The sequence below is a fragment of the Peromyscus californicus genome, unplaced genomic scaffold (genome assembly GCF_007827085.1).
Source record: "Peromyscus californicus insignis strain IS unplaced genomic scaffold, ASM782708v3 Scaffold_4__1_contigs__length_199733344, whole genome shotgun sequence".
Taxonomy (NCBI): domain Eukaryota; kingdom Metazoa; phylum Chordata; class Mammalia; order Rodentia; family Cricetidae; genus Peromyscus; species Peromyscus californicus.
In genome coordinates, this window is record NW_026294562.1 from 116,016,949 (window position 1) to 116,034,986 (window position 18,038).

Consider the following 18,038-nt stretch of genomic DNA (forward strand, 5'->3'; position numbering starts at 1 on the left):
TACTGCAGCAATAAAAAGAGACACTCATGGGTGTATGGGAACATTTGAAAGTGGTTTTGTGTTTAACTCTACTTGTTACACTTTTACCAGGTTTTTCATTTTGGTGACATTAGAAAAATGTTCTACTTGACATTTTTCTTCTTGGTCTTGGAGCTTTCCTTCCTTTTCTGCAGTTTAACTGGTCCCAGGTGCTTTGTGAGAACCAAAAACCTAGAATCATGGAGTGCAGATAAAGACATTGATTGTTTTTTTTCTATTTACACAAAGCATGGTCACGTGAATAATGAATATTACAAAAGAAATTTAGATGAAAAGTAAGTGCCTTTTATTTATTTGTTTTCGATTGATTATCAAAGTAAATACTATATAGAAGGTCTCTATATAGGCAAATGTTGATTCTCCATGTTTTCTGTATTTTCCCCTTAACTTATTATCTCGATAAGTATTATTTTGTTTTATGCTGATTATTTCCTTATTTCTGATGATTTAGGAGTTATCTGGTTCATTCTTTAGAGTCATAATTTTGGTTAGAAGCTGAATGAATGATACACCCTACTAGCTTTCGTCTAGAGGGATTTCCTGAATAGTGGCAATTCCCAATGTGTTCTGTCAAGTGATGTTCCTGAGAAACATAATCCAAAGCACTGTCATGAGTAAATTTCTTTGAGGCTGAGTAAACTTTCTATCTCTAGTCTGCTAGTGTTTCTTCCATCATGGTGGAGTGTCCTATTCCTGTGAAGAGAGGTCTTTGGTATTTCTGTCCAGCTTCATGGGTACATTTTTTAATAGAATACTTCACTTTTATTGAAATGTTGTTTATGGTACCATTTCATAACTGCTATGTTGTATGACTCCTCCAGCTGAAATCAAGTATAGGACATAAAGAATATTCACTGTGGTAATTTTATGATTTCCATCAAACTTTGTTTCACTTGATCAGATGTATAGCTACCTTCCTTTTTATTGACAATGCAATTACTTTTTTTTTAAGTTATAAGTTTCTCATGTATAACAACCATCTATACAATTACTGAATATAGTTTGTATACCTGCTAAGGAGGATATGTCACCCTAAATAGTGACTTCATGTTTCCCTTGACAATTGCTAGAATGAAAGTTGTTGCCTATAGCAGCTACAACTATTTGAAAAAATGTGATTAAACTCACAAATATGATCGTTTTTTCACTACTGGTTTCATATTTTCCTTTCTTGAATCTCTGCTGTACAACTTTAATCTCTGGCACTTATTCCACATTTGTTTCTTATTTCCTTAATTATTGAGCGTGTTTTTATATAGTCTAGATGCACAGTCTAGATGTGTATGTTTTACCATAATTCAATTTTATTATTGATGATTTGATCATTGATTTGGTTAATTGTGGCAATGTCTTCTGCAGCATGCTAAGCAAATTGTCACATATAAAACGAAATAGCTGTTAATGAATACTGTGCAAGATGTATATTGTATTACCTGTAAGAGATGTTTTATAGTTAGAGGCAAAACTTGTGTTCATTTATTAATAGCATATGGATGAAGGTGAAATCATAGCAGAGGAGGAAGTTTTGGAACATGGAGATGAGAGAAATTTTCAAGGATAAAAAAATAATTAAACCTATAATGAAACTGGTTTTGGTGTAAAACCTAACCATGGATGTGAAGGACAATGAGGAATGTTACTAGGTGACAGCACATATTTGTTACACTGACAAGGCCTATTTTCCCAGTGAATTGGAACATGAAAGACATGACTCAGGAGTCAAAAAATATCAAAATAATATGAAAAACGACTAAGAGGAGGTTCAGAAGTGTTTGAATGAGAAAATCCTTTCTAAATTTAGGCAAAGCTTGGTTATGTGCCTAATTTGAGTTTCTACTGTTTTTAAAATTGGAGAGAAGCTCTCTTCTTGAGAGTAGAAATGAAGGAATTTGCAATTCCTATTTTTAAATCTTCTTAAATCTCACTAGCCTATGGATACAGTCATCATTATGTGATCTCTCTAGGTAAAATTAGTAGAATATTTGTAAAGATAAGAAACAGATTATGTAGACATAAGTTCAACAGAGGTAAAAATTAGCTCTATGGTATCAACCATTTCCTTGATTTTCCCCTATGTAACTGCATACTCATTAAAAAATGGTTTTTATCTAAAACTCTCCTAAGTTTATATTTATTTTATAAAATATCATAGAAGCATGTTGCAAAACCTGTATTATTCAGAATATAACCAGTATGGTCCTTTTCATACTAGTATTGAGACGTTTCTATTATGATTAAAACACAACATAATAGTTGACAAAGAAAATGAAGTTGTAGAAAAAGTAATTGTGCAAAAATTGTCTACATGTGTTTTTGTGAAATTTTGAATTGAGATCTAATTTTATAGTGATAGAATTAAATTTAAAATTGTAAAACACAGCTATAATACAAGTAATATACATATATATAAACATATATATATATAATGTATATCTTATGGGAATTTTATTGGTATTGTGGAAAATCATTCCACCTAAATACTTATTAACAATATTTTAAATCTTTGCTAGAAAATCCTATATCCTACACACTTAATTTAAAACATTTTCAACCTCTGTTGTCCATAAGCAACATTTAACATTTAGTATTCATAGTAACCTGAGTCATGTTTGGAATGATTGCATTTATCCTCACAATTTAGAATACATAACTACATAAATCATTCTTTAACATTTTCTTTGTTTTAGTTTATGTCTTTCATTTTCAAAGATTATTTACCAACTGGGTAAATGCATTTGTATTTGATTCCTGAAAAAAAATGACCCTGTGAATATTGTTTGTCATAAACATATTTAACTGTGGCATATGCAGATATATGATAAACCTCATCAATATTTGTTTTCACAGGCCTTGTAGAACATTAGAAATTAATTTTGTGAAAATTAGAGTATTTAAATGAAACATTTGGTATGAGTTCCAATCTTGAATTGAATAATTTATTCAATATACTGGACTAATATTCTGCATTCACAGTTTTCACAAATGCAATCCCTCAGAAGGATTGTTGTCTTACCCAGTTCCTGTCCTGATTAATATAATTTTCAGTTGAATTATCACTTCTTTGTGTCTGGTATCCCAAATCAGAACTCATATATGCCAACTCCTCCAATGACTTCCCTAATCAGAATTTCTGTGACTAAGCAAAGACATATTTCTGGCTTTCATTGTTCACTAAAACTTGTAATTTGAATGACTGATGAAAGAAAGGGTAGCTTATTGGATGTATTTTATTTCTTTACATTTCAAGATACATAAATACCACTAAATCATTAAAGATTTGATATTGAAATCTTAAATAATGGAATGAGTGAATAATAAGAGTTCAAGGAAATTGAAGACTTGATTTCATAAGAAGAAAAAGTGTAAACTCTAAAACTTCATTTGGAAAACTAAAATCTCTGTTATTTGAAAGGTTAACTTCCCAGCATAGTAACACTACTGCTTTAACTGGAGAATTCACATTTAACTTGGAGACATCATCATTATACATCTATATATCCCACCACAGAATGGAAGACCACTAGAAAACAATAAAGATTTTTTTTAAATCAGGAATATTGGGCCCTGAGCAAGATGTTCAGATGCATGAATAAAAATTAAATAGATTATGAGCCATGTGAAGAGAAGGATCAGTCCCCATAATAAACTCTCATTGTTATAATCAATAGTATATCACCAAAGATTATACAGTATTGATATGAATGGAATAACTCAGGTTACAGGAGAGAGAGAGAGAAAGAGTAAGGACAATTATGCTGTCTACAATAATAAATGAATTGAAAAGATTCTCAGTGCTGGTGATACGGATATATTTGGCTACTCATTCCCTGTATTTATAATTGACTCATAGATTTGTCCATTGTTGCTTCTGTTTAAAACTATCACTAAGTAGCAGATAATACCTACCTATTTTCCATGTCTATTATTTATTAACATTCTAAAATAAAAGACTTAGATTTAATGTCTTCTAGGATCTCTTTCTCATCATGCTCACAGATAAATGATTAAAACTGTATGAAAGTTCAAAAATCAAAGCATCCCACATGTATGAGTTCATCTCAAAACCTTTTCAAAGAATCTTTACTTAGTTGCAGAGATCTCACATTCTCATGGAGCACAGTAACAAGACTTGTGTAACCATAGCAATGGGAAAAGAAAATGAGCATTAAATATATAAACACTATTATTGTGATTTAATATTATCATGTTTGGGGCCCATTCTCTAATGATCAATCTGCTCTCTTTTCAGGTTGACAGCTAAGAATTTCCACTTGATTTTATCTCTTTATTTTGCACTTGAAGATGTCAACAAAGACTCTCACATTCTGCCAAACATTTCTCTGCTTGTTAAAGTTGAATGTGGCCTACTCAATGATTGGAGGATGAATAGGTTATCTGCAAAAACTGGTGAAATTCTTCCAAACTACTGCTGTGTAAATCAGATAAAATGTTTAATTACACTTACAGGTCCCATATGGTTATCATCTGCTATGCTTGGACCAATCCTGTACATCACAAATAGACCAGAGGTAAGGTTGGGTGGATTGGTATTTGTGAAAACTGGCTCCTTCCATTCTGATTTTCCTTACAATGCAGACTGAAATGAAAAAAATGGATTTATGTTTAACTTAATGCATAGAATTCAATGCATTGTGTGCTGAATTTAAGGCACATGCCACTAATTTACCCCAAATAGACTTCAAGAACAGCAGAAACTTGAAGTTTTACTAGCAGACTTAGTTCATGAGTACTTTGAATGATGTTTACAATAAATTAATATGATTTAATAATGAGATGAAAACCTACACACTCTAACATCACAGCTTTTGATGTGCACAGGCAGTTTTAGACTGATCATAATACATTTCATCTTCTTCAATTTATTGCTTATATTCTTTGACTTTCAGCTTTACTATGGGCCATTTCATCCTCTCCTGAGCAGACGTGAACAGTTTCCACATCTATACCAGATGGCTCCTAAGGACACATCTCTGGCCTTGGCCATGGTGTCTTTGGTGGTATATTTCAGGTGGAACTGGGTTGGAGCAATCACTTCAGATGATGACCTAGGACTTGAATTTCTCCTGGAATTGAGAAAAGAGATGCAAAGAAATAGTGTGTGCTTAGCCTTTGTGCATATTATTGTGGAGGACAAAATATTATTCCAGAAAAACACAAACAAGTATTATAATGAGATCACAATGTCATCAGCAAAAGTTGTTATCATTTATGGAGACAAAGACTCTTATCTACAATTCAATCTTAGACTCTACAAATTAGCATACATTCAGAGAATCTGGGTTACTACCTCACAATGGGACTTGATCACACATGATGACAGATTCCTTCTTGATTCCTTCTATGGGACCTTTACATTTTTAAATCACCATCATGAATTATCTGGTTTTAATACATTTATCAAAATAGCACTCCCTTCCAAATACAAAAATGATGTTTACCTTTCTAAATTATCTTGGCTATATTTTAATTGTTCTTTGTCATCATCTGGTTGTAAGAATCTGAAGAATTGTTCAATAGAAACACGATTGCATTGGTTATTCAAACATTATTTTGAAATTTCAGTGAGTGGTACAGGTTATGTCCTTTACAATACTGTGCATGCTGTGGCACATGCACTCCATAAGATGCTCTTGCAAGAAGTAAATATATGGCCAAAGAATTCTGAGAAAAGTCTGGAATTTGACTCTTGGCAGGTAATACATATTTCTTTTTTTTAATTTTTTAAAATTTAATTTAGTTTTATTTTACAATACAATTCATTTCTATACCTAACCCCCATTCCCACCTCCTCCAGGGCAAAGCCTCCCCTGAGGACTGAGATCAACCTGGTAGACTCAGTCCAGGGAGGTCCAGTCCCCTCCTCCCATGCTGAGCCAAGCAACCCTGTGTAAGCCCCGGGTTTCAAACAGCCAACTCATGCAATGAGCACAGGACCTTGTACAACTGCCTGGATGCCTCTGAAACAGATCAAGCCAATCGAATATCTCACCCATTCAGAGGGTCTGATCCATGTGGAGGCAGGCCCCTCAGTCACTGGTTCATAGTTCATGTGTTTCCATTACTCTGGCTATTTGTCCGTGTGTTTTTTCCAACCTTGGCCTCAACAATTCTTGCTCATATAAACCCTCCTCTTTCTCGCTAACTGGAGTCCCGGAGCTCCACCCGGGGCCTAGCTGTGGATCTCTGCATCCGGTTCCCTCAGTCGTTGGATGGGGTTTCTAGCACGACAATTAGGGTGTTTGGCCATCCTATCACCATAGAAGGTCAGTTCGGGCTGTCTGTCGACCATTGTCAGCATTCTGTTGTGGGGGTATCTTTGTGGATTTCTGTGGGCCTCTCTAGCACTTTGCTTCTTCCTATTCTCATGTGGTCTTTATTTACCATGGTCTCCTATATCTTGTTCTCCCTCTCTGCTCTTGATCCAGCTGGGATCTCCTGCTCCCCTAAGCTCTCTTTCCCTCGACCCTTGCCTTTCGTTACCCCCACCCATGTCCAGGCTGTTCATGTAGATCTCTTCCATTTCTCCATCATTGGACAATCCCCGAGTCTTTCTTGGGGTCCTGTTTTCCAGGTAGTCTCCCTGGTGATGTGAGTAGCAGTCCAGTCATCCTTGTTCCACATCTAGTACCCACCTATGTGTGAGTACATACCATGTTTGTCTTTCTGAGTCTGGGTTACCTCACTCAGGATGATTTTTTCTAGATCAATCCATTTGCCAGCAAACCTCATGATGTCATTGTTTTTCTCTGCTGAGTAGTATTCCATTGTGTATATGTACCACATTTTATTTATCCATTCTTCAGTTGAAGGGCATTTAGGTTGTTTCCATGTTCTGGCTATTACAAACAAGGCTGATATGAACATAGCTGAGCAAGTGCTCTTGTGGTATGATGGATCATTCCTTGGGTATATGCCCAAGAGTGGTATAGCTGGATCTTGGGGAAGATTGATGCCCAATTTTCTAAGAAAGCACCATATTTATTTTCAAAGTGGTTGTACAAGTTTGCATTCCCACCAGCAGTGGAGGAGAGTTCCCCTAGCTCCACATCCTCTCCAGCATAAGGTGTCTTCAGTGTTTTGGATCTTAGCCATTCTGACAGGTGTAAGGTGGTATCTCAGAGTTGTTTTGATTTGCATTCCCCTGATAATTAGGGATGTTGAGCAATTCCTTAAATGTCTTTCAGCAATTTGAGTTTTCTCTGTTGAGAATTCTCTGTTTAGTTCTATAGACCATTTCTTAATTAGATTGTTGGGCATTTTGATGTCTAATTTCTTGAGTTACTTATATATTCTCGGTATCAGTCCTCTGTCTGATGTGGGGTTGGTGAAGACCTTTTCGCATTCTGTAGGCTGTCGCTTTGTCTTGTTGACCATATCCTTTGCTCTACAAAAGCTTCTGAGTTTCAAGAGGTTCCATTGATTGATTGTTTCTCTCAGTGTCTGTGCTACTGGTGTTATATTTAGGAAGTGATCTCCTATGCCAATGTGTTCAAGACTACTTCCTACTTTGTCTTCTAGGAGTTTCAGTGTAGCTGGATTTATGCTGAGGTCCTTGATCCACTTGGACTTAGGTTTTGTGCACAGTGATAGATATAGATCTATTTGTAGCCTTCCACATGTTGATATCCAGTTATGCCAGCACCATTTGTTGAAGATGCTTTCTTTTTTCCAGTGTACACTTTTGGCTTCTTTGTCAAAATTTATATATTCATAAGTGTGCGGATTAATGTCAAGGTCTTCAATTCGATTCCATTGGTCCACATGTCGTTTTTTTGTTGTTGTTGTTTCTTGTTTTGTTTTGGTTTGGTTTGGTTTGGTTTTTCGAGACAGGGTTTCTCTGTGTAGCTTTGCGCCTTTCCTGGGACTCACTTGGTAGTCCAGGCTTGCCTCGAACTCACAGAGATCCGCCTGGCTCTGCCTCCCGAGTGCTGGGATTAAAGGCGTCCGCCACCACCGCCCAGCTCACATGTCGGTTTTTATACCAGTACCAAGCTGTTTTTATTACTGTAGCTCTATAGGAGAGCTTGAAGTCAGGGATCGTGATGCCTACAGAGGTTGTTTTATTGTACAGGATTCTTTTGGCTATCCTGAGTTTTTTGTTTTTCCATATGAAGTTGAGTATTATTCTTTCCAGGTCTGTGAAGAATTGTGTTGGTATTTTGATGGGGATTGCATTGAATCTGTAGAATGCTTATGGTAAAATTGCCATTTTTACCATGTTTGTCCTGCCTATCCATGAGCATGCAAGATCTTTCCATTTTCTGACATCTTCAATTTTTTTCAGGGACTTAAAGTTCTTATCATACAGGTCCTTCACTTGCTTGGTTAGTGTTACCACAAGGTATTTTATGTCATTTGTGGCTATTGTAAAGGGTGATGTATCTCTGATTTCCTTCTCAGTTTCTTTGTCCATTGTATATAGGAGGGATACTCATTTTTTTGAGTTGATTTTGTATCCTGCTATGTTGCTGAAGGTGTTTATAAGCTGTATCAGTGCCTTGGTTGAATCATTGGGGTCTTTCAAATATACTATCATGCCATCTGCAAATAGGGAAAGCTTGACTTCTTCTTTTCCAATTTGTATTCCCTTAATCTCCTTAAGTTGTCTTATTGCTCTGGCTAAAACTTCAAGTACCATATTGAATGAGTATGGTTAGAGTGGACAGCCTTGCCTCGTTCCAGATTTTAGTGGAATTGCTTTGAGTTTCTCTCCATTTAATTTGATGTTGGCTATTGGCTTGCTGTAAATTGCCTTTATTATGTTTAGGTATGTTCCCTGTATTCCTGATCACTCCAAGACCTTTATCATGAAGGGGTGTTGGATTTTGTCAAATGCCTTTTCTGCATCTAGTGACATGATCCTGTGGTTTTTTTCCTTTGAGTTTGTTTATATGATGTATTACATTGACAGACTTTCGTTTGTTGAACCACCCTTGCATCCCTGGGATGAAGACTACTTGTTCATGGTAAAAAATTGTTTTGATGTGTTCTTGGAGTCTGTTTGCCAGTATTTTATTGAGTATTTTTGCATCAATGTTCATAAGGGAGATTGGTCTAGTTCTCTTTCTTTGTTGTGTCCTTGTTTGGTTTAGGAATCAAGGTAATTGTAGCCTCATAGAAGGAGTTTGGTAATGTTCCTTCTGTTTCTATTGTGTGGAACAATTTAGAGAGTATTGTTATTAACTCTTCTTTGAAGATCTGGCAGAATTCTGTGCTGAAAACATCTGGTCCTGGGCTTTTTTTTGGTTGGGAGACTTTTAATGACCATTTCTATTTCCTTAAGGGGTTATTGGACTATTTAAATAGTTTTTCTGGTCTTGATTTAACTTAGGTATGTGGTACCTGTCCAGAAAATTATCCATTTCTTTTATGTTTTCCAGTTTTGTGGAGTAGAGTTTTTTGAAGTATGACCTGATCATTCTCTGGATTTCCTCAATATCTGTTGTTATATCCCCATTTTCATTTCTGATTTTGTTGATTTGGATGCTCTCTCTCTCTCTGCCTTTTGGTTAGTTTAGGTAAGGGCTTGTCTATCTTGTTGATTTTCTCAAAGAACCAACTCTTTGTTTCATTAATTTTTTGTATTGTTCTCTTTGTTTCTATTTTATTGATTTCAGCTCTCACTTTGATAATTTCCTGGCATCTATTCTTCCTGGGAGACTCTGCTTCTTCTTGTTCTAGAGGTTTCAGGTGTGCTGTTAAGTCACTAGTGTGAGATTTCCCCAACTTCTTTATGTGGGCATTTAGTGCTATGAATTTCCCTCTTAGTACTGCTTTCATAGTGTCTCATAAGTTTTGGTATGTGGTGTCTTTATTTTCGTTGATCTCTAGGAAGTCTTTAATTTCTTTCTTTATTTCTTCCTTAACCCATTGGTGATTCAGTTGAGCATTATTCAGTTTCCATGAGATTGTAGGTTTTCTGTAGTTTTCGTTGTTGTTGAAATCTAACTTTAAACCACGGTGGGCTGAGAGAACACAGGAGGTTATTCCAATTGTTTTGTATCTGTTTAGATTTGTTTTGTGGCCAAGTATGTGGTCGACTTTAGAGAAGATTCCATGGGGTGCTGAGAAGAAGGTATATTCCTTTTTGTTTGGATGGAATTTTCGTAGATATCGATTAAGTCCATTTGAGTCATGACATCAGTTGAGTCCTTTATGTATCTGCTAAATTTTGATTTGGGAGATCTGTCCAGTGGTGAAAGTGGGGTGTTGAAGTCTCCCACTATTAATGTGTGGGGCTTTAATATGTGGTTTAAGCTTTAGTAATGTTTCTTTTACATATGTGGGTGCCCTTGTGTTTGGGGCATAAATGTTCAGAATTGAAACTTCATCTTGGTGGATCTTTCCTGTGATGAGTATGTAATGCCCTTCTTGATTTTTTTTTATTGATTTTAGCTTGAAGTCTATTTTGCTGGATATCAGGATGGCTACACCAGCTTGTTTCTTAAGACCGTTTGATTGGAAAGTCTTTTCCCAGCCTTTTATTCTTAGGTAGTGTCTATCTTTGAATTTGAGATGTGTTTCTTTTATGCAACAGAAAGATGGGTCCTGCTTTCGTATCCATTCTGTAAGCCTATGTCTTTTTATAGGTGAATTACGTCCATTGATATTAAGGGATATTAATGACCAGTGATTGTTCATTCCTGTTATTTTTTGGTGGTAGTGTGTATGTACTTCTCTTCTTTGGGGTTTACTGCTGTGGTTTTATCTATTGCCTGTGTTTTTGAGGGTGTATCTCACTTCCTTAGGCTGGAATTTTCCTTCTATTGATTTCTGTAGGGCTGGGTTTGTGAATAAGTATTGTTTAAATCTGGCTTTTTCTTGGAATGTCTTGTTCACTCCGTCTATGATGATTGAAAGTTTTGCTGCGTATATTAGTCTAGGCTGGCATCCATGGTGTCTTGGTGTCTGCATTACATCTGTCCAGGTCCTTCTGGCTTTCAGAGTCTCCTATGAGAAATCAGGTGTTATTCTGATGGGTTTGCCTTTATAAGTCACTTGACCTTTTTCCTTAGCTGCTTTTAATATTCTTTCTTTATTCTGTACGTTTAGTTGTTTAATTACTATGTGGCGAGGGGACTTTTTTGGTGGTCTAGTCTGTTTGGTGTTCTATAGGCTTCTTGTATCTTCATAGGCATTTCCTTCTTTAAGTTGGGAAAGTTTTCTTTTTTGATCTTGTTGAATATATTTTCTGTGCCCTTGAGTTGGTATTCTTCTCCTTCTTCTATCCCTATTATTCATAGGTTTGGTCTTTTCATGGTCTCCCAAATTTCTTGAACATTTTGGGCCATGACTTTGTTGGCTTTAGTGTTTTCTTTGACTGATGAATGTATTTCTTCTACTGTATGAATGCTCTTGTCCAGAAGGTAAGTTCCTGGCAGGATGGGAGCTGTGGGCCAGTCTCTAAATCTCGGGAAGTGGCTGGGGTCTCGGGCAGATGGGTGAGGGGGCAGGGTGTGGAGATTGCAGGGTCTGCCAGGGGTCTTGGAGAAGGGGAGCCTTCCTGGTAGGGCTAGAAGGGAACCTGCCCGGAGGCCAGATCCTGGGGCCAAGTTGGGCAGGTCTTCCCCAGAGTGGCTGTGCCCAGGGATGGGATCTAGGCTGAGCCCATACACTCACCTCTTATCCAGAACGGAAGTCCAGGCACAGGATGGGAGCTGGGGCCGGTCTCTAAGTCTCAGGAAGTGGCTGGGGTCTTGGGCGGATGGGCATGGGGGCAGGGCGTGGAGATTGCAGGGTCTGCCGGGGATCTGGGAGAAGGAGAGCCTTACTCATAGGGCTAGAGAGGAACCTGCCTGGAGGCCAGATCCTGGGGCCAAGTTGGGCAGATCTTCCACAGAGTGGTTGTGCCCAGGGATGGGGTCTAGGCTGAGCCTGGACACTCACTTATGGTCCGGAAGGGAAGTCCGGGGCAGGATCATAAGACATATTTCAATGAAGGTAATATATTATCATAGATATAATTTTCTTAATGAACAACATGTGTTCGATCTAAGAATTCCGTGGTCTTTTCTATAAAAACAAATCAATTTTTGTACCCTTGTACTGAATATCATGTGAATTTTATTGTTGATATAGTTTAAGCCAGAAAACACTGACACACACACAGATCTTCATGATCTAAGCCAATATTTCCCATAACATATCTACCGCATATGCATCTCACGTTTAAAATATCTGAAACAAAGAAAAGTGATTCTCATGAATATTTAAGCCCAGAAGTAGCTAATTGGCCTTTAAGTGATCAAAACATTGGTGATCAATTAAGTGAATCTGCCCTAAGTAAGAGCAAGTAATACTTCCATAATTTTTAACATATAGATGATCTCAATTTCTTATCAGGTACCATTTAGAAGAGATGAGGTAGGTAATGTCTAACTACTCATGCAGGTGGGCAAGTGTTAGAGAATTAACGTCAGTGAGTAGCTGGTATTTTCAAAATATAAAGTTACTGTTACACATATGTGGATATTTCAATCTAATGCATACGTACTAAATATTAGGTCACACTACTTGATAGATTAATGAAAATTAGAGGCAGTCTATACTCTATATATCTGTTCTAGATGCATAGGCATAATTGAAACTAAAATAATAAATGTTTCAGATGGTTCATTTCCTGAAGAACATACAATTTATAAACCCTGTTGGAGACCAAGTGAACATGAATCAGAAAGAAAACTGGGATATAGAATACAACATTCACTACACTATGGATTTTTTGCCAAATGTTGCACTTAAGGTGAAAGCAGGAAAGTTTTCCAAACATTTGCCACGTGGTCAGCAATTGTATATGTCTGAAGAGATGGTAGAGTGGAACATAAACCTTAGGCAGGTGTGTTGCTATTACTTGTAAAACATTTACACGCACAATAAGAACCAAAAATCTCAAGATTGACTTGAGCATTGTGGGTTAGAGTATTTTCAAATATAGTCACTAACTCACATCTCACATTCCTGTGAGAATATATTTTTTCAGCAGTATAAATTTTCATATATCTATATATTTGTATATCTATGTATCTATAGCTATGTAAATTATATAGATTATATAAAATAAACACACATATATAAATACAATTTTCTCACTATACAAATCACAGTACATCTACAATATGTAATCACAAAATAAATAAATGGTGCATTTTAGTCAGTGCATGTGTGTAAATGATGTTTTTCGATGGTGCAATGTTCTAAATCTGTAACTATTCCCAAGTATGTAAACTTTTTCCTTTATAGTCCCTTTTATGATATTTCTCAGACTCCACCTTCCATATCCAATATGCCTTGCAGTCCAGGATTCAGAAAATCCTCTCAGCCAGGGAAGGCAGTCTGCTGTTTTGATTGTATCCCTTGCCCAGATAATGAAATTTCCAACATGACAGGTAAGTATATAGCATACAAAAAGATTCATCATATTAATTTATTTCTACCATTTTTTACATGAATGTCAATGATTTTTTTATGGAAATTGATAAGATAAATCATATCATGTACTTAAATGAATCAATAAATCTACCCAATAAGTAGTACAGCAGGTATCCTGAATTACATTTTTGAATCATTATTCTAGCAACTTTTCACAAAATAGTTTCTTTTGTAAACTAATTTAGATTGCTAAGCATCACTGTAATATTGATCCTTTGCCTGAAATTCAGCTGTGTATAGTACATTTACATTTCTTCTTTCCTAAGACATGGGAGATGCACATCATTATTTTCATTTACCCTATGAGGATTTTGATAAGTTGTAGATGATCATAGATGCTGCATCCTGCTTGGGAGGCATGTTTTTTTTGTAGTGTGTCTTACAGTAGATAATGCAATCACTTCATAGTTTGTACTTTCATTTGCAGACTAGTCTATAGATGAGTTTGCAAGCCATCATATAGAATTGGAAATCAAACTTTTATTTTCATAATGAAAACAAGTATCAACTTAAACTTTTCACATTGAATAGGTGGGGATATCTTCTTAGTGACAAGGTTTTCATAGAACATTAGATTGTGATGTTATGGGTAAGTAACAGGTAACTAAAAGATGGAAGTACATTCTTCTTGAGAGACAACACATAACTAAATAAAAATTCATTGTTTCATTAAATCTGCAAACCAGAATGTAAATTGTTCCATACAATTTGAACATAATAAATGTGTAAATACTTGAAGAGTACAGAAACAAATAATTCCATTCAAATGTTAAACATTTTTTAGGGAAATAAATGAATACTGTAGAAAAAAGTTGTATGGAATATTGAAAGGAAAATAAATTGATGAAAATTGTGTTTTAAATATATTAACTTTTGAGTAGTTGAATACAAAAATAATACATTAATAATTTTAAATTTTTGGTAATTACTTATATCTATTTTAAAATCTGGAAAATAAAATTTTTTATAACAAATACTAATAAAATGATTAGAAAAAAGATAAATAATAATGTTGCCCAACAGTTTAGATAATATCATATATTAAAATATGAGAGAATATAAGTAATTAGTAAGGAATGTACAGTCATGAATGTAAAGACTCATTATTGGAATAATATTATTACTTTCAAGTTTTCTCTGTTATATCTATTCAGTTGAACACAGTTGAAAATATGATGTCACAAATTACATTATGTAGGGTGGAGGAAACTCTTCCCTCTATCCTTTATTATGTGCCTTATCTATGTCCTTAAGAGATGGGAAAATATCACTTTCATGTTGTTTTCTCAATAAAATTGTTTCTATTGAGAGTCTTGACAGTGCAATATTACAGAAATTCATAAAACTAATAGGTACTGTTTCTTACTAAAATTCATATATTGAAACCTAATAGTAAATTTGATATATTTAATATGTTGAAACTATAGGTGCTAAAAGGTATATGAATCCTCTGCTTTCCCTAACACTGTTCATGCAGACTTTTAAGTAATATATGAGGTTCATTGTATTCCAGCAAACAAGCAGTTACATGAGGACATTGGTATGTAGTACCTGTCTTGTAGGTGATAGATCAAAATACAGATGAAAAAAGTGGGTTTTATGATCTTGCATTTCATAAAATACAGGAATGTTAAGAATAAATATGTATTACTATATTATCCTCACTAACATATTTTATTATGGAAACATGAATACTCTCTGGCAGGCTAATCAATTCTGGTAAGGAAATGAAAATGTCGTAAATATGCATGAAAAATATAAATTATTAATTTGCATAATTTGCACAATTTTCATAAGGACAATAGATTTTGGAGTCACTATTAATTCTTAAACAATACCCAAATAGCAAAGGACAAGGCTAATTTGACAAAAAAGTTCTAATACATTAATAGAACATGTTTTGTGAATAACCAACAAATATTAAATCTGATGTTACTTTATTTCTGTACCAGACATGTATCACTGTGTGAAATGCTCAGATGATCAGTATGCCAGCCTTGGAGGAATACACTGTCTCAAAAAAGTTGTGACATTCCTGAGTTATGAAGACCCTTTGGGAATGTCTCTAGCCTGCTTGGCTCTATGTTTTTCTATTCTCACAGCTTTTGTACTTGGTGTCTTTTTGAAGCACAAGGACACTCCCACAGTCAAGGCCAACAACCGAACTCTCAGCTATGTTCTACTCATCTCCCTCATTTTTTGCTTTCTCTGCTCCTTGCTCTTCATTGGCCAGCCCAGTATGGCCACATGCTTCATGCAGCAGACCATATTTGCAGTAGTGTTCACAGTGGCTGCTTCTACTGTCTTGGCCAAGACAATTACAGTAGTACTGGCCTTCAAGGTTACTACTCCAGGTAGAAGGATGAGGTGGTTGCTTGTGTCAGGGGCACCTAACCTCATCATTCCAATTTGTACCACGATTCAACTGATTTTATGTGGGATCTGGCTGGGCACTTATCCTCCATTTGTTGAGGCTGATGTGTATGCTGAAAAAGGCCATATTTTGATTGTCTGTAACATAGGGTCAATTTTTGTCTTCTATTGTGTCCTGGGATACTTGGGCTTCATTGCCATAGGAAGTTTCACTGCAGCATTCTTGGCCAGGAATCTGCCTGACACATTCAATGAAGCCAAGTACCTGACGTTCAGCATGCTGGTGTTCTGTAGTGTCTGGGTTACATTCCTTCCTGTCTACCACAGCACCAAGGGCAAGGCTATGGTGGCCGTGGAGGTCTTCTGTATCTTGGCCTCCAGTGCAGGGCTGCTTCTTTGCATCTTTGCCCCAAAGTGCTTCATTATTTTGTTAAGACCTGAGAGAAATTCTTTTCAAAAGTTCAGGAATGTGCATTGTAAAATTGAAAACACTCATTAAGTCTTACTAATATGTTTCCTTGGCAATAGTTTCCAAAAAGAATTCACTGACATTTTTAATTATCTAATTTTAGGTCAAAATATGCAATTTGTCTCATGAACAAATGTAGAATATAAACTAAATATTATAATTCTAAAACAGACCTGGACCTCAGTTCTCACAGATCAAACTTTGTTGTGAGACATTTCTTCATATGGAATGTTGCTTTCCTTCTATATTTCCATGTGTATGGTTGAAAGTGTAATAGCTGTGAATTAGTCAGAATTTTATATATTAACTTCTAATGTCACTTTTTCAGTATAAATTATATGTTATGTTGTATTCCATAATAAATAATTATAGTGAGTGATTGCATGGATATGTTTTTAAATGAAGAGACTTATTTTGATAAGGAATAAAGAAGAATTTACATGAAAGTAGTTGAGGCTTTTTGGTGGGGGACCAGTGGTCTGTATTTCCAGGACACACTCACAACACATGAAACGAAAAATATTAAAAAATTAAGATGCTATCAGCTTGAGAATTAGGTTATGACAGGAGAGAGAGAGAGAGGGAATGTGGGAGGAGCTAAAGGCTGGGAAAGTATGAGGGGAAAGTGAGGTTATTATAGTTCAACAAAAAGCGATTTTGTTTTGGGATTTTGAGGTAGGGTTTGTCTGTGTTGGCCTGGCTGTCCTGGAATGTACTCTGTAGACCAAGCTGGCCTCAAATTCAAAGATTTGCATGTCTCTCTCTCCAAAGTGCTGAGACTAAAGGCATGTGCAATTACTGCTTAGGAAAAATAAACACCTTGATGTCTAACTTAGAAATTGTTAGGTTTCAAAAATCATTCTCCCTTAACAATCTGAGTATTAAAGAAGAGTCAGATTGTCCTAGTATCCCCAATATTGATCACATAATCAAAGAAATGTGCAATAAAAATACAACATAAAAGGACTCTTGGGCACATACTCAAAGGACTGTATATCCTACTACAGAAAATCATCTCTGTACATTGCTACAATGTTCACAAGCGCCAGACATAGAAAACAGGCTAGATGTCTAACAATGGATGAATGATTTAAGAAAATATGGTATATATACACAATAGAGTATTACTGAGCTGGAAAAAAACCTGAAACTGAAATCATTAAATTTTCAGGTAAATGGGTATAGATAGAAAAAAAACATCCTGTTTAAAGTAACCCAGAACCACAATAATAAATATTATATGGATTTGCATATATGTAAACATTAGGCATTAAACTTTGGATATGTGTGCTTTGATCTGAATGAGTACAAAGTTCAGGGAAGTGAGCAAGATTATAGTTGCACCAGTGTATATAATATCCCTCCAAAATTGAGAAATGATCACTTCCTTTATATCCTCACTTTGAAAATTGTACTTATCTCCTGAAGATATTATACAATTAATATGTTTAAGTTAAGATCAACAATTGTAGGAAAGCATCACTCATATTATGGATGAATTTACTTCCTCAGACAGAGCAAGGTATCATTTACATATAGGTCTAGAATTTTATTAGTTGTACAATTGTACAATTGATTTAGTCATGATGTGAATTTGTCGTGTACTCTTATTATCCTCCAGATTATCCCTGGACCCTCAAGATCTCAATTTTCTCAATAAAGCCCTTGAACTCTGTGTCTAATAACATGATGTGGTGGTTTCAAAAAC

At 35.5% G+C, this 18,038-nt stretch overlaps 1 protein-coding gene across 1 annotated transcript; it reads left to right on the forward strand.

The window, feature by feature from the left end:
• The first annotated feature begins 114 nt into the window (after positions 1-114).
• On the forward strand, positions 115-16,360 carry LOC128094764 (vomeronasal type-2 receptor 116-like). The gene is made up of 6 exons (XM_052713278.1): positions 115-314; positions 4,289-4,568; positions 4,947-5,753; positions 12,668-12,895; positions 13,322-13,445; positions 15,441-16,360. The coding sequence occupies exons 1-6, from the start codon at positions 118-120 to the stop codon at positions 16,358-16,360; spliced, it is 2,556 nt and encodes an 851-aa protein (XP_052569238.1). The 5' UTR covers positions 115-117.
• Positions 16,361-18,038: the final 1,678 nt, after the last annotated feature.